The sequence below is a fragment of the Balaenoptera ricei genome, chromosome 2, assembly GCF_028023285.1.
Source record: "Balaenoptera ricei isolate mBalRic1 chromosome 2, mBalRic1.hap2, whole genome shotgun sequence".
Taxonomy (NCBI): Eukaryota; Metazoa; Chordata; class Mammalia; order Artiodactyla; family Balaenopteridae; genus Balaenoptera; species Balaenoptera ricei.
The window spans coordinates 63,796,867-63,823,968 of record NC_082640.1 but is presented as its reverse complement, the minus strand read 5'-3'; the positions used below and the strand labels follow the sequence as shown (position 1 = coordinate 63,823,968).

The following is a 27,102-nucleotide window of genomic DNA, read 5'->3' as shown; positions in this document are numbered from 1 at the left end:
TCCCAAAAGTCTGCAAGTCCGGATAGTTTTATTGGAGAATTCTACCAGTGTTTAAAGAATTAAAACCAATTCTACACAATCTTTCCGGAAAATAGAAGAGAAGGAATTGAAGCTATTATTACCCTGATAACAAAACCAGAGAAAGATAGTACAAAAAGGAAACACAGCAGAGTAGTATCCCCCATGAATATGAACATAAAAATGCTTAACAAAATATTAGCAAATAGAATTCAGCAATAAATAAAAAGTTATATGTACTGTAAGTGTGGTTTGTTCCAGGGATGCAAGGCTGACTTAGTATCCCCGAATTAATCAGTACAATCCACCAGAATTAAAGAAAAAAAAGAAAAACCTAAACCTGATCAGATTAATCAGTGGAGAAAAAGCTACTGACAAAATTCAACACCCATTCATTATGTTAAAAAGAAAAAACAACCCTTAGAAAAATAACTTCAGAGCATCTACAAAAACCTACAACTAACATTATAGTTAATGGCAAACGACAGTACTTCCCCATTAAGATGAGGAACCAGTTAAGGAAGTTCACCATCACAGTGCTGGAAGTTCTAGCCGGTTCAATAAGACAAAAAAAAAGGCATATAGGTCAGAAAGGAAGACATATAATAGTCCCTATTTGCAGCTATGTTTATGTAGAAAATCCTAAGGAATCCACAAAACTTATAACTAAGAAGTGAGTTCAATAATGTCACAAGATACAAGATAAACATAAAAATCAATTGTATTTCTGTATTCTAGCAATGAACATGTGAACACAAATTGCAAATACAGTAGCATTTGCAGTCACTCACATCTTAAGTGTCAATTAACAAAACTTGCTAAATTTGTATACTAAAAACTATAAAATGCTAAAGAAAGAAATCAAAGAAGAGCTAAATAAATGGAGAGACATACCATGTCCATGGATTAGAAGACTCAGCATAGTAAAAATGTCAGTTCTCTTCAAATTTATATACAGGTTAACTCAATTCTTGTCAAAATCTCAATAAGATTTTTTGTAAATATAGATTAAATTATTCTAAAATTTATATGGAAAAGCAAAGGAACTAGAGTAGTTAAAACAGTTTTGTTTTGTTTTGTTTTTTATTAATTTATTTATTTATTTTTGGCTGTTTTGGGTCTTCATTTCTGTGCGAGGGCTTTCTCTAGTTGTGGCAAGTGGGGCCACTCTTCGTCACGGTGCGTGGGCCTCTCACTATCGTGGCCTCTCGTTGTGGAGCACAGGCTCCAGACGCGCAGGCTCAGTAGTTGTGGCTCACGGGCCTAGTTGCTCTGCAGCATGTGGGATCTTCCCAGACCAGGGCTCGAACCCGTGTCCCCTGCATTAGCAGGCAGATTCTCAACCACTGCTCCACCAGGGAAGCTGAAAACAGTTTTTTTTTTAAAGTGGGAAGAATCAGTCTATTTGATTTTAAGAATTACTATGTATCTACAGTAATCAAGACTATATGGTGTTTATGGAAAGATAGACCAATATTTCAGTGGGATAAAATAGAGAATCCAGATATAGATCCATACAAAAATTTCCAACTAATTTTTGACAAAGATGCAAAAGCAATTCAGTGGAGGAAAAGTAGCCTGTTCAACAAATGCTACTGGAATAACTGGACACCCATCCATAGACAAAAACTTGAACCTCAAGCTGAGTCTCATACGTTATGTAAAAAATTAACTCAGAATAGATCATGGACCTAAATGTAAAATATGCAACATGAAATTTTAGAAAAGAAACATAAGAGAAAATCAGGATCAAGGCCTAGGCAAACAGTTCTTAGATTTTACGCCAAAAGCACAATCTATAAAAGGAAAAATTGAAACTGGATTTCATCAAAATTAAAACCTTTTGCTCTGTGAAAGACCCTGTTAAGAGGATGAAAAGATAAGCTACAGAGTGGAGAAGATATTTGCAAACCACATCTCTAACAAAGGAGTATTATCTAAAATGTGTAAAGATGTCTCAAAACTCAGTATTAAAAAAAGCATATAATTGAATTAGAACATGGACAGAAGGTATGGATAGGTGGTTCACCAAAAAAGATGTACAGAGGGCAAATAAGCACAAGAAAAGTTGTTTAACGTCATTAGCCATTAAGGAACTGCAAATTAAGACTACAAGATATCACTACATACCTATCAGAATACTAAAATTTTTTTAAAAGTGACAATACCAAATGCTGTCAAATATGTGGAGAAACAGGATCACTCTGACATTGGTGGTAGGAATGTGAAATGGTACAGCCACTCTGAAAAACTGTTTGGCAGTTTCTGAAAAAATATGTTGCAACTGCCGTATGACCTAACATTTTACATTCTTGGGCATTTATCCCATAGAAATGAACTTATGTTCACACAGAAACCTGTACATGTATATTTATAGCAGCTTTATTCATAATAGCCCCAAACTAGAAACAACCCAGATGTCCTTCACTGAGTGAATGGTTAAACAAACGATGTCTATCCATACTATGGAATTACTCTTAAGCAATAAAAGGAATGATAATTGCAACAGTCTGGATGAATCTCCAGAGAATTATACTGAGTGGAAAAAGCCAATCCCCCGAGGTTACATATTGTATGACTATTTATGTAACATTCTTCTTGAAATGACAAAATTATTGAAATGGAGAACGGATTAGTGATTGCCAGGGGTTAATGAGGAGGTGGTAGAGGGAGGGAAGTGGGTGTGGCTGTATGTAAAAGGACAATATGAGGGATCCTTGTGGTGGTGGAAATGTCAGTCTCCTGGTAGTAGTTTTTGTTTGTTTGTTTATGTTTTTTGTTTGTTTTTTTAATCAGTCATCAATTCTATACACATCGCTGTATACATGTCAATCCCAATCGCCCAATTCAGCACACCACCATCCCCACCCCACCGCAGTTTTCCCCCCTTGGTGTCCATACGTTTGTTCTCTACATCTGTGTCTCAACTTCTGCCCTGCAAACCGGTTCATCTGTACCATTTTTCTAGGTTCCACATACATATGTTAATATACGATATTTGTTTTTCTCTTTCTGACTTACTTCACTCTGTATGACGGTCTCTAGATCCATCCATGTCTCAACAAATGACTCAATTTCGTTCCTTTTTATGGCTGAGTAATATTCCATTGTATATATGTACCACAACTTCTTTATCCATTCGTCTGTTGATGGGCATGTAGGTTGCTTCCATGACCTGGCTATTGTAAATAGTGCTGCAATGAACATTCGGTGCATGTGTCTTTTTGAATTACGGTTTTCTCTGGGTATATGCCCAGTAGTGGGATTGCTGGGTCATATGGTAATTCTATTTTTAGTTTTTTAAGGAACCTCCATAGTGGCTGTATCAATTTACATTCCCACCAACAGTGCAAGAGGGTTCCCTTTCCTCCACACCCTCTCCAGCATTTGTTGTTTGTAGATTTTCTGGTGATGCCCATTCTATCTGGTGTGAGGTGATACCTCATTGTAGTTTTGATTTGCATTGCGCCACCAGGGAAGCCCCCTGGTTGTAGTTTTACTAGATGTTACTGTTGAGGGAAACTAGGTAAAGGGTACATGAGATCTCTTTGTATTATTTCTTAGTACTGCATGTGAGTCTACAGTTACCTCAAAATAAAAAGTTTAAAGAAAAAAAAAAAATGAGAGCATGTAAGATTAGCTTTCACCTACCCTTCCTTTCCTGCTGTTTTAGAGGAAGAGGGTGTGTAAGAAGTCCTTTTGTGCTCTCGATATTATTATTTTCCATTCTCTCCAGGGAAATGTCTATTTCTAATTTCCTGGCAAGTTCTTTTGGTATACCATTTTGTAGAATTACCATTTTTTATGTCTGTCTTTCCCACTCAGTTGCGTGACAGTACTGATTTTGTTTTTGTTCACTGCAGTATCCCAGCTGCTACCTGACATATATATAGGCACACCAATAAATAATTGTTAAATGAATGATAATCCCTCTCCTTAACTTCATCATCCAGCTTTTTAAGAGTGGTCATTACTTTATGCCTTCTCTTTACCCCTGTTGTTACTGCCATAATTCATCCTCTTTAATTCTGAACCATTACACTAACTTTGCAACTTCTAATCTTTTCCCTACTCCTCTTTTTTCCTCACTAAATCTGATCTTGTTATTGATCTGCTCAAAAGCCTTTCCCTTTTGCTAAAGAAATGTCTCCTGAGCACAGCGGTCCCCAACCTTTTTGGCACCAGGGGACTGGTTTCGTGGAAGACAGTTTTTCCACGGACCAGGGAGGGTGGGGCGGGGGGATGGTTCAGGGGTAATGCAAGCAACGGGGGGGATGGTTCAGGGGGTAGTGCAAGCGATGGGGAGCAGCAGATGAAGCTTCGCTTGCTCACCCGCCCCTCACCTCCTGCTGTGCGGCCTGGTTCCTAACAGGCCACGGACCGGTACTGGTCCCGGTCCTGGTCTGCGGCCCGGGGGTTGGGGACCCCTGCCTTAGCACACCAAGCTCTCCTCAACTGACCCCCGGCTACTCAGAGACACATATATACATACACTCCTGTGTCCAGCAACACTCAGTTTGGGTCCATTGACCATGATTGCTTTTTCACTTATTGTTTCTGTTGCCTGCATTTTTGAATTTTGGAGCTTTAAAAGCTTGATTGCCATTTTAGTATAAGCCACCATATGTTAGGTGAACAAGTTAAGTGCATTCTGATAAGCTAGTGTACGTTCTTCCTCCCAGCCTTCTTTTAAGGGAAGTAAAATAAGCTCCATTAAGAAAGATTGACTTCTCTTGTACTTGTACTCAGTTATGGCAAATATGAGGCATAGCAAGTGTCAGGAATATTTTTTAGTGTAACTATTAGATATAAATTGCTATACCTCAATTTCAAAAGTACCATACCAACTAGTGTTTCAAATTATGTTCCTCTCAGCTGGGTATCATATGTGTATAGTGCTGGTTTCCCTTTTGTGAACATTGTTTTCCATTTATGAAACTTAGTTGTGATTTTGTCCAAGAGTAATATGTAGGATATTAATTTTTGTAAATTTATTTTATGAGGCACCCAAACCCTGTCTTATCTCTGTTTCTTTTATCCCAGTCATTCTTGCTTTCTTCCATTATATGTTGTCTGGCTTCTCTATCACATAAAGTTGTAATTTGAGGGTATAATTAAGATAGTTCACATTGGAAGGCCACTTGATAAAGTTTAGTCATGATCTTGCAGGGTATTTCTTAGAGAAGTCACCAAATCTGATTCTGGTTTTCCTTTCTTTGTCCAGAAACTTAATCTTGCCTATCAGATTCAGGAAGACTAATTACCCAAACCCACAGTGTACTGAAACTTAGGCCAAGATAGCACTTTACTTACAATGAGAATTATTAAGTGTGGCACAGACTGAATAGTCGTTTCCTCTGACTTTTTTCCCTGTCAAGAATTCCATATGATAAACCAAATTGTAATCAGAACTTTTTTGTTGAGCATAGATACAGACAGGAAATATAACAATATTAAGATTTGAGAGAGAAACCTACCTATGAAAATCAGTTAGATGTAGAACCTCAAAGTAAAAATAAAATTGTAACTCTCTAAAATCTCCAAATTTAACTAAACTTATTCACTTTATAAAAATTTCATCAGAATGTTGGTTTATGATTTCTTCCTTGATGTTATAGGATCATTTGGCTTTCTTTTTAAATATTCTCTTTGAGGGAGAGAAAAAGGGAAGGAGGGAGTGGGGAGAGGAAATGAGATTTTCTTCTGGTAGTTATTTTCCTTTCCAAGGATAACTTCAAATAATATATAATACATCTCAGTGTTACATATAGCAAAATTCCTTTATAAAAATACTTTACCTGTACAAAAATAAAAAATATATATTTTCTTTAAATAGACTTAAGTCACTCTGTAGAGCTGGGTTAGTAATGATCAGCATCCTTGTTGATAATGGCGTGATGGTGGCTGGTTCATGCCCAGCTACCACACCCAGGAAGCTGCTCTCTGGCAACTGTTCTCTCTCCCTTCCCTTCCTCTTTTCCTCCCTTTCCTAGCCAAGCCACCGTCGGAAACTTTCAGTAGGCACTGTGACCCCATGACTTACTGTTTCTGATCTGACATTTGCCCTCTCTGTTAGTCATTTGAGTATGGCATAGGTGTGGTGGTGTGACTCTCAGATTGATACCAGACTTGAAAATTACGTAATTTGCAAAAAAAAAACACTGGGCAGAGTAAAGAAGCAGAGATGGATTGTGGGGAGTGGAATTGGTCACAAAAATGGTATCCCTTTGAGAATAATTAAAGTGTCGGAGATAATTCATTGTAACATTTTGATTTGTATTTGTGATATTTATGCATGTAAAATACGAGCAAAGCAAATTGGACTAAATTAAATTCTGATATTTTATGTTGGTCTCAGTCCATCTATAGCTGTATAAATAATACTGTCGAAGTGTTTTATCTGTTTTATGTGGAGTGTTTTTCAGATATTATTTTCCTGGTTCTGAAATGTATCAATATTTTTTAATGCAGCTCTGAAAGATTGGTATTGCTGGCAGGTGGTAGTCTGGAGATCAGTGATGTCACCGAGGATGATGCTGGCACTTATTTTTGTATAGCTGATAATGGAAATGAGACAATTGAAGCTCAAGCAGAGCTTACAGTACAAGGTATGCAAATATTTCCTTTATAAATTTTAAAAATCCTATGTACTTTATGGGTTTGTAATTGTTAAACGTTAATGTGGAAGAGGCAATACACCATAATAGTTAAAAGTAAATGGGCTACTTGAGTTCAAATGCTGGGTCTTATACTTCCTAGCTATATAACTATAGGAAATTTACTTCTCTGAGCTTCATTTTTCTCATCTGTAAAGTGGAGATAATAAGAGTACTTACCTCATTGGAGTTGTTTTCAGGACTAGAAGAGTAATGCTTGTAAAACTCCGAGAATAGTGACTAGAATATGGTAAAAACTCAAAGTTAGTTATTGTTGTTATTATCTGTAGTGTAGGGTAGGGAAGGGTGTGATCTATGGCATCTGGAAGGTTCAGTTCATTTTTCTTGTCTCAAAAATGCTTTCTCTTTCTCTGACCCAGAACCACATATCCTAAGCATTGGTGTTCCCTCCTTTAGGGTGAATAGATCTCCTAGGAAGGAGTGCACTGTGGCTCTCAACATAACACCTGTTTGATTTGATGATTTCTTTCTTTTCAACTAATGCTGACCATCGCAGCATCTCCCTTATAGGTTCTCTGATTTGGAAGTCAAAGAAAATGACCATGGCATGTACACATAATCTCCCCATCTCCCTTGTTCTTCCTCCATATGGAAATGTACCCTCAGAGGAACATTTGCTCTCTCTCCTATGAATTGTCTGCAAATCTGTCTTTGTTTCAAATAAAAATCTTTAAGATCTTCTCTGTTACTTTTAGGGAAAGCCAACACTGCTTGGATATGTAGAGGTATATATTAACTCATGATATTCATTATCAAGTTGTCTCAAAGTGTATTGTATTTGATAGAATACTTCCTGATACATGGTTTGCGGTGATCTCGTGTTTTATATGAAGGTTTCTTTCTCTTGGTACATTTTGTGGGTTTCAGAGTGGAAAGTAGTCACATTCCTACTCTGTTTGATAGGAATTGGGGAGCACATTGGGGTTCTGTGCTGGCAGAGGCATAGAATGTTTATATTCTGTATTGCTGTTTGTGGGTGGATTCATAATCTCTGAAAAATCAAAAGAGCAGGCCTTAGAGTTCATATAACTGTTACCTCACTTGAGCTCAACCATTGCTCTGGCTAGATAGAAAGTAGGATTAGACCAGTGGTAGAATGACCAATTTCTTTACCTCTATGTAAATGGAACTGGACAAGTAAAATATTAGTGAACTCCCTCTTACTTGGCTTCTGTGCCTCCCTTGGTGGATGTTTTCTCTTTTTGTTTTTTTTTGTTAGTCAGGTTCTTGGCCTGATACTCTCTCCATTTTTCTACCTGTGCCTCAGTTTCCTCCAAAGTAAGGTACCTTGTTATTAGCCTCAAATGGGAGGCATAGTGTCTGCCATATGTATTAGTTACATTTGTCCATGCAGTTAATTTCTACTCTTTGTTTTTATTCATTGTATGGAATCTAATTAAGACTCTGTCTATTAGCTTAATTAACTGCAGTTTTTAGTTACAGGATAACACATACATCTGGTACTTTGTATCCTGTTCCATCTTATCATCTGTGCCTAAAGAAAATGCCCTTTAAGTGAATACATTCTAGAAAACTGAGAAAAGAGTAAGAGTGAAGAACCCCAGATATTAAAATTAAATAACCTTCTCTAATCGAAACAGCATGGCATTGGCCCAAGAATAGACTAGACAATAGAAAGGAATAAGATCCAGCTGTTACAAGTAATTATGGAACTTTAAAATATTATCAAAGTGGTACTTCAATTCAGAGGGAAAAAGTGTTTTATTTATTAAAGGGTATTGGTACAAAAGACTTTTAAGTGGAAGGAAATAAAGTTGGATCTCTACTTCAATTCAAAGGTCTAAATGTGAAAAGGTGAAGAATATATGGGATAGCGTTTGTATTATCTCTGATGGGAGAGACTATCTTAGGAAAAAGAGAAAATGGCATGTCAAGCAAAAACCAACAAATTCTGACAACATACACATTTTTTAAAAAGTTATAGGAAAACCCTGTGCAGATGATAGACCGGGAGAAAATATTTGTAACACATAACTGAGAAAGGGTCAGAATCATTAAAATAAAGAGACCTTTCAGAAAGAGATTTTTTAAAAAGAAATAACCTAAAGAAAGCTGATAAAGACTGCCAACAGGCAGTTCACAGGAGTTTATTAGCTATTTGCATTTCTTCATCAGTAGATAGTCAATTTTACTAGCAGTCAGAAAAATACAAATTTAAAAGATACCATTTTCCCCACCATCATATTGGCAAAAATTAAAAAGATTTTGACCTTCAGAGAATGTGGTGTGGTGCTCAGAACTGAAAAGTATTACTGATACCATGTCACCAGTACAGAACAGAGCGAAAACATCACCTCCTTGCTACTAGATATTGTATTCCACAATACAATTTAAGGTTGAACTAGCTTTTTTGATACCCTTATTTTAGGGAGCAACCAAATTCATTTACTTACCAAGTCTTATCAGTAGTCCACCAACTCTTTCTTTTCCTCCCCAGCCTCAATTGGGGAGAATGTCTAAGGTTCTATGTTAGGTCCTTCCATTTTTGCCTACTATTGAAATAGCAGCCTATCTGCTAACTTCTCTGTATCTAACATAGTTTCAGATTGGCTTGAGGCTAATAGTTGTACATATGTGTTTGAGAGTGTCTGCCATGATTTTGATTTTCAGTAGATGACTGGGGAACTCTGGTGCTTAAAAATATCTCAAGGTCAAAAATCTTAGTGAGACCAATAGAAGAGTTTTGGTTGTTTTTTATTTCACCCAGAAGTTTACACCGAATGCTTTATAAGTCTATGGTTGATGAATATTTAGAAAACATAGGTAAAAGGTGTTTTCAAAGGTATGAAGCTAGAGATGGCATAAGATCTCTATCCATGAAAGAATTACTCTCTAAACTAGATGCCCCAGGTAGCTTTTTTGGCGGTAAGATGTTCTATTAAATATTAACTTTTCATTCATCTGCTTGCCGGAAATCTTTGAACTGGGTTGGGAGTGGTTGAAATTGAGCAAGACTTCTACACCTTTGATGAAGAAAGTAGTTTCTAGGCTGGTTTCCATTTTCTGTCAAACTAATTCTAGCTGTTGACTCCCTCACCCAAAATCAACTCTGAAGAACCTAGAGGAGTGAGAGGGAATTATGGGGAGACTGAGGCACTATGAACCTGTATGTGTTTATGGATGAGTGAAAGATGGTTTGTGGGAGTGGTGACTGCAGCCTGGGATGAAGGACTGCCAGCGGTAACAGTGCGAAAGTAGATTGGAAGGAGGCTGTTAAATTTTATCTTACTCGCTGGTGTTGCCTTGAGACTATCTTTGCCTGTCTTTTCACAGCAGAAATGAACAGGAATGGCCCAGGCTTCCATGTCCATTCAAAAGGTCTACTGGGGCTCTGATGGCATTAATGAAACTGGTATGGCCTGACTGCCCTTAAGGGATCACTTTTCAACTTTTCCCCCCACACTGCCTCCAAACTCCCAGATTTGTAGGTTTTAACCTAGGAAGACTCTGAGGCCAGTGCTATTTCTACCTAAGAATTTAAATATGAAACCTTGACCAGAGGAGTTACCTGTGGAATGCCCAGCAAATTGGAATGAAAAACAGTAGTTCTGAGGTCCTTAGGGCTCTTTGCTCCAGGGCTTATCCTCCTACAGTTAGGGCCTGGTGACCATGCATGTTCTCAGATAGAGTGGCTGGTACACCAGAAGAACATTAGTTTATAGCCAAACTACTCCCCTGAATTGTACAGCTGCTCTCAGAGAAAGACAACCAAGTGAGTAACATATACCATCTGATGGAGAATTAGTGGAAAAATTGACCAAGAATTTAAAATAAGCATGATAAATACATTTAAGGAGATAAGAAAGATATTAGCAATATAATGCAAGAACTGGAAAATGTGAAAACAGAACCAAGTAGAAATATTAGGTATGAAAAATGTAGTGAAGATAAAGAACACGGTAGACTGAGTAATAGTCTAAGGTATACAGCTGATGAACAAACTCCTGAGTTGGAAGATTACATTGAGAAACTCTCTAAGAACATAGCATTAAATGAGAGAATGCATAGAATAAAAGCCAAGAGATGTGAAAGTTAGATGTAGAAGGGCTTGCATCCAGATAAATAGGAATCCTAGAGGAGATATGAAATAAAAAGAGAGAAAGAAATATTTGAAGAAATAATTAAGATAAATTTCTCAGAATTAAAGATTAATGGAAGACCTTAGATTGAGAGGGCTTTTAATGACTGCTAAATATTGGAGAGGAGAAAACACTCACCATTAGACTCATTTACAGTGGCTGATAACATCAAAGTCAAAAAGAGCTTCTAAAAGCTCCCAGTGACAAAGAGCAGATCACCTATAAAGGGACAAGAATTAGATTGCACCTAGTGTTGATTTTGAGAGATGTGATTTCAAGAGGATGGTGGAGTAATTTTTTAAAGGTTTAAAGGAAAAGAACATTGAATTCACATAGCATTTATATGTACCCAAAATGTGAGGCGTAGTAAAAATTCTCATCATGCAAGACCTAAGAAGGTTTGCTACACAAAAATACACACTGAAAGCACTTTTGGAATGAATACTCAAATAAGAAGAGACACATTCAGGAAAGGCTGTAAGAGATATGGGAGTTTTAAAATGTAGCCCCCAAATTCTTTGAAGTCCCCCTAGTGAGTGCTGGAGTTTATTATACCCCTTGTCCTTGAATCTGAGTGGGCTTAGAGCTATTTGAATCAACAGAGATATCACATGACTTCTGAGGCTTATAAAAAGCCATGTAGAGTCCTCTTGGTTCTCTTGAAGTTAGTGCTTTCCAGACACTTCCTCTTGGGATCTCCATCTCAGAACCTAGCTACCATGCTGTGTGAAGCCCAAACCACGAGGAAAGCCTACATTGTAGGTGCTCTAATAGACAGCTCCAGCTGAGACCAACTTTCAGGTCATCTAACCAAGGAACCAGACTTGTGAATGAAGAAGTCTTCAGTTGATTTCAGCCCCCAACTTTCTGTGTCACCCCCAGACATTCAAGTCTTCTTAGACATTGTGGAGCAGAGATAAGCCATCCCTGCTGTGCCCTGTCGTAATTCCTGACCTACAGGATATGTGAGCATAAGAAAATAATGGTAGTTTTATGCCAATAATGGTTGTTTTATGTTTTGGCGTTTGCTGTGCAGCATTAGTAACTTGGGAACATTCGCTATTGTTCTTTTTTAAAAAGGAGAGAATCAAAGTAAAGAAAAAGTATGTTAATGATAGCCCACTACTAAAATTTTTGACAATACCAAGTAGTGGGTGTAGACAGGTGTATGTGTGTTGTTAGGGGAAAGCTAGAAATACTAATATCTGTATATGTATAGATATAAATATTAAGAAATAAAATATGAGTTTGGAACTTAAGGGCAGTTACCACAGAACGAAATAGAATATACATATAACTTTTAAACAGCAGAAGAAAGGTTTATCCAACTGAAAGCACAAAAGGGGGAAAAATAAACATTGTATCCTATAAAGACAAAGTATGAATAAAACGTAGAAATAACTCCCAATATAATGGTAATTAAAATAATGTAAATGGGTCAAACTCATCAATTAAAAGCAGATTGGATTACAAAAACACCCCAATATGTTGTTTGCAAAGATACGCATAAAACTAATAAGACAGTGAGATTTAAAATAAAAGGATGGAAAAGACATAATAGGCAAAACGAAAGAAAGTTGAGGTAGCCATCTAAAAGACAAAAATAGCAGAAGGAACATTTATTCGTAAGAGGAATCATAGATCAAGAAGATATAACACAAAACATATAGTCAACAAATCACAGCAAGATCTTTTTTGATCAACCGCCTAGAGTAATGGAAATGAAAATACAAATAAACAAATGGGACGTAATTAAACTTAGAAGCTTTTGCATAACAAAGGAAACCATAAACCAAACTAAAAGACAACCCTCAGAATGGGAGAAAATATTTGCAAATGAAGCAGCTGACAAGGGAGTAATCTCCAAAATATACAGACAGCTCATGCACCTCAATATCAAAAGAACAAACAACCCAATCCAAAAATGGGCAGAAGACCTAAATAGACATTTCTCCAAAGAAGATATACAGATTGCCAAAAAACACATGAAAGGATGCTCAACATCACTAATCATTAGAGAAATGCAAATCAAAACTACAATGACATATCACCTCACACCAGTCAGAATGGCCATCATCAAAAAGTCTGCAAACAGTAAATGCTGGAGAGAGTGTGGAGAAAAGGGAACCCTCCTACACTGTTGGTGGGAATGTAAATTGGTACACCCACTATGGAGAACAGTATGGAGGTTCCTTAAAAAACTAAAAATAGAGCTACCATATGACCCAGCAATCCCACTCCTAGGCATATATCCAGAGAAAACCATAATTCAAATGGATGCATGCACCCTTATGTTCATTGCCGCACTATTTACAGTAGTCAGGGGATGGAAGCAACCTAAATGTCCATCAACAGAGGAATGGATAAAGAAGATGTGTTACATATATACAGGATATATGTAACACACTAGGATATTACTCAGCCATAAAAAGGAATGAAATAGTGCCATTTGCAGAGACGTGGATGGATCTAGAGATTGTCATACAGAGTGAAGTAAGTCAAAGAGAAAAATATCGTATGATATCGCTTATATGTGGAATCTAGAAAAATGGTAGAGATGAACTTATTTGCAAAGCAGAAATAGAGTCAAGATGTATGGTAATTTGCGATTACCAAGGGGGAAGGGGGGTGGGATGAATTGGGAGATTGGTAATGACATGTATACACTACTGTGTATAAAATAGATAACTAATGAGGATCTACTGTATAGCACAGGGAACTCTACTCAGTGGTCTGTGGTGACCTAAATGGAAAGGAAATCTAAAAAACATGGGATATATGTATGACTGATTCACTTTGCTGTACAGCAAGAAACTAACACAACATTGTAAAGCAACTATATTCCAATAAAAAGTAATTAAAAAATAAATAAAAGAAAGCTAAACAAAACTATATAGTCAACATAAATATATATGCAGCCTCAAAATATATGAAACAAAAACTAAATAACAGCTGAGGGAAATAGATAAATCAACAATTGTTAAGAGAGTTTACCATACTCCTCTCAGGAAATGACGGAAGAGACAGAAATGTTTAGGTTGGCCAGAGTTACCTCTACTATTTAATAACATAGTTCTACCAGTACCATAAGAGAAGAAAAAGAAATAATAGTGTTGAAATTGGAAGAAGAGATAAGATTGTTCTGTTGACAGATGATTTGATTGTCCACCTGAAATCACCTACAGAATCAGCAAACTAGTATATAATAGAAAACAACATTGGGCAGGTTTGCCATACAGGATAAATTTATCAAAATCAGAATTATTTCTCTGTACCAGCAATAATCAATAGAAAATATTTAAAAAGAAAAAATATTTTAAAATAGGTAAATTTTCAATAGGAAAAAACTATAAAATATCTAGAAATATAACTCACCAAGAATATACAAGACCTTTGTCAAGAAAAATTTAAAACTCCAGTAGAGAACATAGATGATAAATAAATGGCAAAATAGATATTTCATGCTCTTGGATGGGTTGATATAATATTTAAAATGTCATTCATCCTTCCAAATTAATATACATTTGGCATATATTAATCAAGATTCTTTTTTAAATTTATTTTTGGCTGTGTTGGGTCTTCGTTTCTGTGCGAGGGCTTTCTCTAGTTGCGGCGAGCGGGGGCCACTCTTCATCGCGGTGCGCGGGGCTCTCACTATCGCAGCCTCTCTTGTTGCGGAGCACAGGCTCCAGACGCGCAGGCTCAGTAGTTGTGGCTCACAGGCCCAGTTGCTCCGCGGCATGTGGGATCTTCCCAGACCAGGGCTTGAACCCGTGTCCCCTGCATTGGCAGGCAGATTCTCAACCACTGCGCCACCAGGGAAGCCCGAATCAAGATTCTTAGTTGATTTTTTGATGAACCTGGAAGTTTTCTTCTAAAATGTACATAGAAGAATAAAGGTTTGTGAACTACTGGGTTTACTACAGAAAGTAAAAGGAGTGGAGAGCTTGCTCTACAAGATATTTAAACGTATTAAAAAGGCACAGTGATTTTTTTTTTTAAAGAAAGTATTGTCACAAGAACTGAGAAATAGACCAGTGGAAGGAATGAGGAATGGGCTAATTGTTCAGTAAATGGTTTGGGGGGAAATGGCTTCCTAAAATGGAGAGAAAAAAAATTGAATTTCTGTGTTGCAATGACCATGCAAATGACTTCCATTTCGTTCAATAGTGACTGAAATTTGAAGGGTAAAACTGTAAAGTTAATAGAAGAAAATGTAGGAGAATAACTTTGTCACCTAGGAGCAGGAAAAGATTAATTTGGGTAAAACTTTAGATGCAGAAATCATGACGTAAAACATTGATGACTTTGATCACGTCGCAAATTGATGGTATTTTTCATGAAAGTTCAGGTGATGAAAGAAAAATGAGGAGCAAAGGAAAAGTTAAATATTTGGGTAAATCTAAGTGAATATTGAATATGTAAAATAATAACGTTATATGAGATTTAAAATACAGTACACAAACGTATAAGTCAGGAGTAAGGATACGGAGTTAGTCTTCTAAGGTTCTTAAAATTTCCAGGAAGTGGCGAAAGTACTACTTTATATTAGAGATTAATAAGGCAAGGATGTGTACTGTAATCTCTGTGGGAAGCCTTGAAAGAATAATAGAAGAATCTATAACTAACAAGATAATAGAAGAAGAAAATAAAAATAAAATTAAAAATTCTCCAAAAGAAGGTATGAAAGGAAAGGGAAAGGAACATAGAATAAGATGGACTAATAGAAAGCAAATAGTGGGATGGCAGGTTTAAATACAAATATATCAGTAATTGTAAATGGACTAACTACTCTAATTAAAAGTCAGATTGGAAAGAAATTAAAACCTAACTATGTATTACTTGTGTGAGAGACACACTAAATATAAGGATACAGAAAATTGAAAATTACAAGGATGGAAAAAGGTAAACCATGCCTAAACTAACTGGAAAAAAGCTGTTGTAGATACCAAGCAAAAAAGCAAGATGCATTATTACAGATAAAGTGGGGCATTTCATATTATTAAGAGTTAATATACCAGGAAAATAAAACCATTCTAAGTATGTATTACCTCATAACATAATCTCAAAATGTGAAAGGCAGAAACTGATAGAACTACAAGGAGAAGTAGACGAGACAAACCCACAGTCCTAATGATAAATTTTAACACACTTCAGTAGCTGATAGGATATGTAGCACAAGGCAAATAAGTACAAACAAAATAAAAACCACAAACAGTTATAATACAGAACTGAACAATACAATTAATGAACTTGACCTTATTGACATTTATAAAATATTGCACCAAACAAATAAACTGTGTTTTGTAAGTGCCTGTGAACCGTTACTACTGGGTGGGCCGAAAGGTTCCTTCAGTTTTTTCCATAAGATGACTCTAGTAGCACTTAGATGTCTTCAACTTCATTTGAAACAATTTTGTTAGATTGTATGTGACAGCTGTCACATCAGCGTGCATTTAAAGCAAGACTTATCAAAATTGGTGAATTGTTGTAGAGCCATTTTAATATTAAAGCAAAATTTTTGGCATATTATGCTTTATTATTTCAAGAAAGGTAAAAACACAACTGAAACACAAAAGAAGATTGTGCAGTGCATGGAGAAGGTTTTGTGATGGATCAAACGTGTCAAAAGTGGTTTGCCAAGTTTCATGCTGGAGATTTCTCGCTGGACAATGCTCCACGGTCGGGTAGACCAGTTGAAGTTGATAACGATCAAATCGAAACAATAACTGAGAACAATCAACGTTATACCACACGGGAGATAGCCAACATACTCAAAACATCCAAATCAAGTGTTGAAAATCATTTGCGCCAGTTTGGTTATGTGAATCGCTTTGATGATAGGGTTCCACATAAGTTAAGTGAAAAAATCCTTCTTGACCGTATTTCCCCATGGGATTCTCTACTTAAATATAATGAAAATGTTCCGTTTTTAAAACAAATTGTGACGGGTGATGAAAGTGGATACTGTACAACAGTGTGGAATGGAAGATAGCGTGAGGCAAGCGAAATGAACCACCACCAACCACACCGAAGGCCGGTCTTCATCCAAAGAAGGTGATGTTGTGTATATGGTGGGATTGGAAGGGAGTCCTCTTATTATGAGCTCCTTCTGGAAAACCAAATGATAATTCCAACAAGTATTGCTCCCAGTTAGACCAACGGAAAGCGGCACTCGCTGAAAAGCATCCGGAATTAGTCAACAGAAAACACATAATCTTCCATCAGGATAATGCAGCAAGACTGCATGTTTCTTTGATGACCAGGCAGAAACTGTTACGGCTTGGCTGGGAAGTTCTGATTCATCTGTCGTATTCACCAGACATGGCACCTTTGGATTTCCATTTATTTTGGTCTTTACAATATTCTCTGTTTTTTTTTAAACATCTTCATTGGAGTATAATTGCTTTACAATGGTGTGTTAGTTTCTACTTTATTACAAAGTGAATCGATGGAAAAAATTTCAGTTCCCTGGAAGACTGTAAAAGGTACCTGGAACAGTTCTTTGCTCAAAAAGATAAAAAGTTTTGGGAAGATGGAATTATGAAGTTGCCTGAAAAATGGCAGAAAGTAGTGGAACAAAAGGGTGAATACATTGTTCAATAAAGTTCTTGGTGAAAATGAAAAATGTATCTTTTAGTTTTACTTAAAAAACCGAAGGCACTTTTTGGTCCACCCAATAAAATATACCATATACTGACTACAGGACAAATCTTAAATTTGAGAGAATAGAAATTCTATAGATTTGACCACTGTGGAATTAAGGTTGGAACTAATTACAGAAAAGTGACTTAAAAAAAAAAGATAAGTTGAAGATCTCCTAGTGTTTGAAACTTAAGTGAATCACTTTGAAATAATCTATGGGTCAGAAATGAAATGATGAAAATTTAAAAATAGGTCATATCTCTGTTAGCTTAACCTTTCAAAACTTAGGGAATGCTTAGAGGAAATTTATAGCCTTAAGTACATACATTAGAAGGGAAGAAATGCTGAAAATTTAGCGATTTAAATATATATCTCAATGAATGGATAAAGAAATTGTGGTATACACACACACAGTGGAATACTACTCAGCCATAAAAAGGAATGAAATAATGCCATTTATAGCAACATGGATGGAGCTAGAGATTATCATACTAGTTGGAGTGTGATACAAATGAAATTATTTACGAAATAGAAACTCACAAACGTAAGAAAACAAACTTATGGTTACCAAAAGGGAAGGGTGGGGGGAGGGAAAAATTGGAGTTTGGGATTAGCAGATACAGACTTCTCTATATAAAATAGATAATTGGTACTGTACTGTATAGCACAGGGAACTATATTCAATATCTCGTAATAACCTATAATGGAAAAGAATCTGAAAAAGAATATATATATATTATATATATATATGACTGAATCACTTTGTTGTACACCAGAAACTAACACAATATTGTAAATCAACTATACTTCAATAAAATAAATAAATATCCATCTCAAAAAAGCTTAAAAAAGAATAGCAAATTTAACCCAAAGAAAACAAGTAATCATAAGAGCAAAAATTAATGAAATAGAAAACAAACATTCAAAATAAAGAGTTTCAGCAAAGCCAGAAGTTGATTCTTGTAAAGAATAACAAGACAAGACTTACATATAACTTGACAAAGGTCTTTATTTAGACCAGGAGTCAGCAAAATACAGCTCGTGGACCAAGTCTGCCAACCCCTTCATTTTATTCAGCCTGTGAACTAAAAACAGTTTATATAGTTTTAAATGGTTGAACAATATCAGAAGAATAATATTTAGTGATATATAAAATTTTATGAAATTCAGATTTTATTGTCCATAAATAAAGCTTTATTGGCACACAGTCACACTCATTTATGTATTGACTGTGGCTGCTTTCATGCTACAGCAAAGGAGTTGAGTAGTTGTGGTGGAGACCACATGGCCCACAAAGCCTAAAATATGTAGTATCTGGCCCTTTTCAGAAAAAGTTTCAACCTCTGATATAGACTCTATAAAGAACTATAGATCAGTAAGTAAACAAAGACAGATAATCCAGTAGAAAATGGGCAAGTCTTGAACAGCTACCTCACAGGTCTCCAGGTGACTATTAAAAATTTGTAAAAGAGGTTCTTATCATTAGTTCTTAGAGAAATATAAAGCCACAATGAGGTACCACTGTACTCCACCAGAGTGGTTAAAACTCAAGAGACTAACAATACCAGGTGTTGGCTAAGATGAGGAACAATAATGGGGACTCTAATATACTGCTGTTAGGACTATACATTGATTTAATCACTGTTTGGCAGACTCTACTAAAACTGCATACAAACGTTATCTTTTACAATGGTTGTATTCCTAGGAGTATACACATCAGAAGTATATAACTATATGCATCAAAAAACATGCATGATAATGTTCTCACCAGCTTTATTCACAGTAATTCAAAACCAGAAACAATCAGCCATAGAATAGATAGTGTTCTAATCATACAGTGGCATATTATCAACAATGAAAATTGACAGACCACCGCTCAACAACATGGATAATACCACTGAATCAAAAAAGCCAGGCACGAAATAATACATACTGTATGATTCCATTTTTATAAAGTTTAAAAATAGGCAAAACTAACGTATGGTTTTATTTTTTTTAATCTTATTTATTTTTTATACATCAGATTCTTATTAGTTATCAATTTTATACATATTAGTGTATATATGTCAATCCCAGTCTCCCAATTCATCACGATAGTGATCACTTTTGGACACGGGCAGGGTAGTGACTATTGCACAATGGGGTTTCTGGTGTGTTAATGTTCTATTTCATAATCTAGGTGGTATTTACAGTAATTCAAGCTGTAATGTTAATGTGTGTCACATGAGGCCTTCTCTTTTAGTTTATAGATAGGAAGTCACTATGTACAAAAAATTTTTGGAAAATTTTATTTTGAATCTTGTCCCATAACTGGAAGTATTTATTTCTTTTTCTGATGGGGAAAGCGGTTTATGAGAAATGGTTGGAGGTTATATATGTGTATTTATTTATATAGTTATATTTATAGTCATAGCTGTCTGATTTCTGTTATTTTTTAAAAAGTTACAGCTACAGGAAATGCCTTAGTGAGTGTTAATGCAGAAAGGGTTATAAGTTCAGTCTTCATCTGTTAAATATTTCAAATTTATTGTTTTATCGTTAACTCCTGGGATTTCTACACATGCTGTGACGTGAATTAGCTCATCGTGTATTTCCTGTCTTCTCAGATTGTCGATAACACTTAAAATGGGTCATGAGTTTTTTTTTTTAAACAGGGATTTTTCCTTTTCTCTTAAAACATTCATAATTGCCTATGATACACATCCTCCCTCCCCCCCAAAAGAATAAATTTTTCCATTTGTATTTTTGTGAGACAAATTGATAAATTCTAAATTGACTTTGTCAATACTCATAACAATTCTATCACTGAAATTTTAAATTACACCATCTTTCTCTGAAGTCATACCCTAACGTCACCCTATTGGGTTGGCCAAAAGTTCCTTCGGTTTTTAATTAAAAATAAAAGATACAGTTTTCATTTTCACCAAGAACTTTATTGAACAGCATATTCATGCTTTTGTTCCACTGCCTTCTGCCATTTTTCAGGCAACTTCATAATTCCATCTTCCCAAAACTTTTTATCTTTTTGAGCAAAGAACTGTTCCGGGTGCCTTTTACAGTCTTGCAGGGAATTGAAATTCTTTCCATTAAGAGAATATTGTAAAGACCAAAATAAATGGAAATCCAAAGGTGCAATATCTGGTGAATATGACGGATGAATCAGAACTTCCCAGCCAAGCTGTAACAGTTTCTGCCTGGTCATCAAAGAAACATGCAGTCTTGCTGCGTTATCTTGATGGAAGATTATGCATTTTCTGTTGACTAATTCCGGATGCTTTTCAGCGAGTGCCGCTTTCAGTTGGTCTAATTGGGAGCAGTACTTGTTGGAATTAATCATTTGGTTTTCCAGAAGGAGCTCATAATAGAGGAATCCTTTCCAATCCCACCATATACACAACATCACCTTCTTTGGATGAAGACCGGCCTTCGGTGTGGTTGGTGGTGGTTCATTTCGCTTGCCTCACGCTATCTTCCATTCCACACTGTTGTACAGTGTCCACTTTTCATCGCCCGTCACAATTTGTTTTTAAAACGGAACATTTTCATTATATTTAAGTAGAGAATCGCATGCGGAAATACAGTCAAGAAGGTTTTTTTCGCTTAACTTATGTGGAACCCAATCATCAAAGCGATTCACATAACCAAGCTGGCGCAAATGGTTTTCAAAGCTTGATTTGGATATTTTGAGTATGTTAGCTATCTCCCATGTGGTATAACGTTGATTGTTCTCAGTTATTGTTTCGATTTGATCGCTATCAACTTCAACTGGTCTACCCGACCATGGAGCATCGTCCAGCGAGAAATCTCCAGCATGAAACTTAGCAAACTACTTTTGACACATTTGATCAGTCACAGCACCTTCTCCATCCACTGCACAAATCTTTTTTTGTGTTTCAGTTGCGTTTTTACCTTTCTTGAAATAATAAAGTGTAATATGCCAAAAAATGTTGCTTTTTTTCCTTCTGTCTTCAATATTAAGATGGCTCTACAAAAATTCACCAATTTTGATAAGTTTTTTTTTAAATGCATGCTGATATGACAGCTGTCACAATACAATCTAGCAAAATTGTTTTGAATGAAGTTAAAGATCACTAAGTGCTACTAGAGACATTTTACGGAAAAAAACCGAATGAACCTTTTGGCCAACCCAGTACTGCTCCTACCCTTCTATTCTGCTCACTCTCATCTCTGTCCACATTAAGACATTGGTCTCCCCTTTTCTCCCAGTCTTCTTCGTGATCTAACTTTCCTTTACTTCATGATTAATTACAGTGTTCTGCTCTCATTTATTAGAACTCTCAGTTCTCTTGGCTTAGGATAACCGCAAACTCGTTATGGCATTATACAGAACACACCCAGACCCTTCATGTGTTAACTACTTCTCTGTGGTACCTCTCAGTTAACAGCAGTCTCTGGACCCAGCATGCCTGGGTTCCAGTCTTACATCTGTCACTTAGCTATGTGAACTTGGCCAAGTTATTTAACTTACGTGTTTCTTCATTTCTTTTATCATTTAAATGAGTTATTATAAGGGTTAATTAAATAAACTTCTGGCACTCTTCCACCTGAACCTTGCATGGAAATGGATTCATCTTTATCAGACAGCATTTAGGATCTGAACATACTATGCAATTTGATGGCTCTGTTCCCTGTATCCTTTCACCCACAGCTAAAATTTCTAGATAGTTCTTAAAGAATAGTTCACCTCACTGCTCTTTGAAGCTTTTCATAACCATTCTCTTACCCTCAGGTAATTATTATGTCTCTTAAAATAGCTGTCTTTTTACCAGTAGTTTTTCTCACTGATTTGTTTATGTGCCTTTCCCCACTACTGCTAGACTGAGGTCCTTATCAACAGGGACTGGTCTTAATAATTTTTTATCATTGTAGATTATCAGCAAATAATTATTGAATATATGAATGAAACTTTGTGTTGAAACCGTGAAATATGACAACTAGAACGATTTTATGTTTGTGGTTACTTTATTATTCATGTTTTCCTTTGTACCTTGCTTTTCATAGACTTTTAGTATTTTAAAAGCAACTGAGATTTTATTTATTTACTTATTTACTTACTTTTTTAAATTGAAGTACAGTTGATTTACAAGTTGTCTTAGTTTCTGGTGTACAGCAAAGTGATTCAGTTATACATATATATACTTTTCATATTCTTATCCATTGTAGTTTATTACAGGATATTGAATATAGTTCCCTATGGTATACAGTAGGACCTTGTTGTTTATCTATTTTATATATAGTAGTTTGTATCTGCTAATCCCAAACTTCTAATTTATCCCTACCCCCACCTTTCCCCTTTGGTAACCATAAGTTTGTTTTCTATGTCTGTGAGTCTGTTTCTGTTTTGTAAATAAGTTCATTTGTATCATATTTTAGGTTCCACATATAAGCGATATCATATGATATTTGTCTTTCTCTTTCTGACTCACTTCACTTAGTATGGTAATCTCTAGGTCCAGCCATGTTGCTGCAAATGGCATTATTTCATTCTTTTTTTATGGCTGAGTAGTATTCCATTGTGTGTGTGTGTGTGTGTGTGTGTGTGTGTGTGTGTGTACACCACATCATCTTTTTTAAAAATTTATTTTATTGAAGTATAGTTGATTTACAATGTTGTGTTAATTTCTGGTGTACAGCAAAGTGATTCAGTTATACATAGATATATTCTTTTTCATATTCTTTTCCATTATGGTTTATTACAGGATATTAAATATAGTTCCCTGTGGTAAAAAGTAGGACCTTGGTGTTTATCCATTCTATGTATAATAGTTTGCATGCTAATCCCAGACTCCTAATTTATCCCTCTCCCCCCTTTCCCCTTTGGTTAACCATAAGTTTGTTTTCTATGTCTTTGAGTCTGTTTCTGTTTTGTAAATAAGTTTATTTGCATCATTTTTTAAGATTCCACATATAAGTGATATCATATGATATTTGTCTTTCTCTGTCTGACTTACTTGAGTAGTATTCCATTGTATGTATATACCACATCTTCTTTATCCATTCATCTCTAGATGGACATTTAGGTTGCTTCTATGTCTTGGCTATTGTAAATAGTGCCTCTATGAACATTGGAATGCATGTATCTCTTTGAATTATAGTTTTCTCCAGATATATGCCCAGGAGTGAGATGGCTGGATCATGTGGTAGGTCTATTTTTAATTTTTTGAGGAACCTCCATACTGTTTTCCGTAGTAGCTGCACTAATTTACATTCCCACCAACAGTGTAAGAGGGTTCCCTTTTCTCTACTCCCTCTCCAGCATTCATTATTGGTAGATTTTTTGACGATGGCCATACGGACTGGTAGTTTTGATTTGCATTTCTCTAATGATTAGTGAAATTGAGCATCTTTTCATGTGCCTGTTGGCCATCTGTATGTCTTCTTTGGAGAAATGTTTATTTAGGTCTTCTGCCCATTTTTTGATTGGGCTGTTTGTTTTTTTGATATTGAACTGTTTGTATATTTTGGAAATTAATTCTTTTCGGTCACATCATTTGCAAATACTTTCTCCCATTCCGTGGGTTGTCTTTCTGTTTTGTTTATGGTTTCATTTGCTGTACAAAAGCTTTAACGTTTGATTAGGTCCCATTAGTTTATTTTTGCTTTTATTTCTGTTGCCTTGGGAGACTGACTTAAGAAAACATTGCTATGATTTATGTCAGAGAATGTTTTGCCTGTGTTCTCTTCTAGGAGTTTTATTGTGTCATGTCTTATATTTAAGTCTTTAAACCATTTTGAGTTTATTTTTGTGTATGGTGTGAGGGAGTGAAAAGCAACTGCGGTTTTTTTTTAAAACCACTAAAAGATTATTCTGGAGGAAGATGAACCATTACCCTCATTTATATTATTGAGGTCATAATTGTCACCTTCATATACACATATGTTCACAAACAGTACTTTATCATCTTTATTAATTCCCATTCTTGACCTTTTGAGGTCTTCCACAGTCACCATAAAACTTAAAAAAAAAATACTGAAATCATTAAAGATAAGCTTTCTTCCAAATGGCTGCTTTAAAACCCTTAAAATCCATATTTGCCTTCTTGGTGTGCATTGAATCCCTTCATCTTTACTTATAACCCATGAAATGCTCCACTACTTTGGCTTGATAACACTGTATTTATCTTGTTTCTCCTCTTATTTCCCTGTCCATTTCTTTTGTTTTCATGAGCATCTTTTCTTCAACTTTCTCATTAAAATATTAGTGTTCCACAAAGTTCTGTCTTCAACTTATTATTCTTCACGCTCACGGTTTCAGATATAACTTACATAACAGTAACTGCCAGATTCCTAGACCAGACCCTCTGCTGAGCTTCAGACATTTCTAATTGGATGCCCCTAGGTACCTCAAACTTCACCTGTCCAAAACTGAACGTAACATTTTCCCCTAAATATCTTTCTCCTCTGATTTTTCTGTATCTCAGTGGTATCACTACCCACCTATTCACTTTTGCTAGAAATCTGGGAATAATTCTTGATCATTCCAATCTTCTAAATTTCTTCCCACATCCAATTCTTTAGTCTTTCTTTCTCCTTGCTTTTACTCCCCTAGTTCAAGTGTAGTTAGTCTTTTTCTGAGACAGTGGCAGTAGTATCCTAACTGGTCTCTCTTGTTCTAACCTGGTCCCTTATGAAATCCATTCTTCAGAGTGGCTAAAGTGATCAAACTCCTTTAATTAAAAACTTGGAAAAATAATTGCAGCAGATATAAGTGGCACTTATAAATTAATAAGAATGAAAGAAAGCCTCAGTTGAAGAAAAGGGAAAGATAAAATAGTCTGTTTATGAAACTGAACAGTTGACCTGAAAAGAGTTCAGCCTTGCTAATAGTGGAATAAATGCAGGTTAATGTAGCCCCCTTTTTTGGCCTATATGGAGAGTTTTAAAATAATAACCTACCCAGCAAAATTACAGTAAAATGGGGATTCTCCTACATTGCTGGTAGTAGTAGTGCAAATTTAATCTTTTTGGAGAGCAATTTAATGATATAATTAAAAAGGCTTAAAATTTGCACCTACTTTGACCAGCAGTTCTGCTTCTAATAATTCGCTTTAATGAAATAATCCTGGATGTGTGTAAAGATATATGCATAGAAATTGCAGTGATATGTATTTATTGGAATGATAGATATTTAATGGAGAAAAATTGTAAACCTTTTAAATGGCCAACAATAGCTGATTGGTTAAATAAATAATGGTCTCTTCATATATCAGAATACTATGCATCCAGCAAAAATCGTATTTTAGAAGACTATTAAATGACAAGATAAAATACTTTGAATATATTAAATGAGGAAAAGTAAGGTGCCAAAGTACCATGTGAGAGATATGATTTGTGTCATAAAGTTATGGTGTAAATTGGGTCATATTCTTTGACTTTCTTCTTAAAATTACCTCAAACCAAATAGCACAAAGCCTTAAATATCTTTCTCGTGAGGTCTCCTCCCTGTAATTTTCAGAATACTGGATACTTACTTGTCTTGAAGGGGTCATTTTTCTTCCAAATGCCAAGCAGAGCGAGAACGAGAGTCTGAGTCTGAGCAATATTGCCTCTGCTTCTCAAAGTATTTTAATTTCAAGGGCAACAGCTAGCTGCTGAGAAACCCCATACAGTTGTTTTGTTGTACCGTCCCTTCTGCCTAGAATCTTTCTCTTCCCACCCTCTTGCCTGGCTTTCTTCAGAAATTTCTGAAACTCTGGCCCTGCTCACTCCCATCTCTTGTGCCCATCCTCTTCCCACCTCCTTCCATTAGGTACTTTTTAGTTTTGTACATATACCTTATACATACCTTACTTGCTTTACCTGTCACATTTAAATTTCTTTTCACTTTGTGTATCTTTCTCTCCTACCATTCTGAGTTCCTTGAAGACAGGACTAGGTCTTGTCAACTTTTAGATCCTTAGTACCTAATGTAGTGCATGACACTGCGTATTTGACAACTAGTGGATGAGATGTTGGGACATTTTTATAGTTTGCTGTCTTTATCCAGACTATTTCACAATTTCACTTTATAAACTTTATATTTTTGAAGTCCTTGCTGTAAATTAAGAATGATTTACAATTGTTTTATAATCCTGTGTTGGGACCTGAATCATTTTGGATTGGTTTTGCAATTCTTAGATTTTTATCGCATCAGTGGTCATGTTAGCTTTCAGATAAATCCCATATTTTACAAGCTTGAAGTAATTTTCTAATAGTTATGTAAATTTATTCTGAACTACAGTAGCCTCATTTCCATGGTAACTAACCACCTTCAGGAGAGAACCTGCAGGTATTCTAGAAAAGACAAGGAATATCCACATGAAATAAAATGAAATGTGATATAAGGTTAGAACCTAGATTTATGTGGAATACAGGTGCACGGTTTTTGACCATGAAAATGTTACAGAATAGAAGAGCCATTGAGATGCCTGAAGATTCTACCTGCTTGTTGTTTGTGCATTAGTCAAAATACAGCATGAGAAGAACTCAACTCTCTATTGTGATTTTATGTTAACAAGTGACCCTAATCAGGGGGAAGCTTTGTGGGGCAAATAAGCAGGAATTGTGGTATAGAAATGGATCCCTGGTTTCTATAAAACCACTGAGAGATCAGCACTGAACCTCATAGAAGGAATAGGGTATGATGAAAAGAGAGATCTTTT

At 35.8% G+C, this 27,102-nt stretch overlaps 1 protein-coding gene across 5 annotated transcripts in view; it reads left to right on the top strand.

The window, feature by feature from the left end:
* The window catches only part of NEO1 (neogenin 1), a 250,724-nt gene that overhangs the window by 93,587 nt on the left and 130,035 nt on the right, over window positions 1–27,102 (top strand). For all 5 annotated transcript variants that reach the window (XM_059912801.1, XM_059912799.1, XM_059912797.1 and 2 more), the window contains exon 5: window positions 6,490–6,626. In XM_059912801.1, coding sequence (XP_059768784.1) covers window positions 6,490–6,626 — 137 coding nt within the window. The remainder of the gene's footprint in view (window positions 1–6,489; window positions 6,627–27,102) is intronic.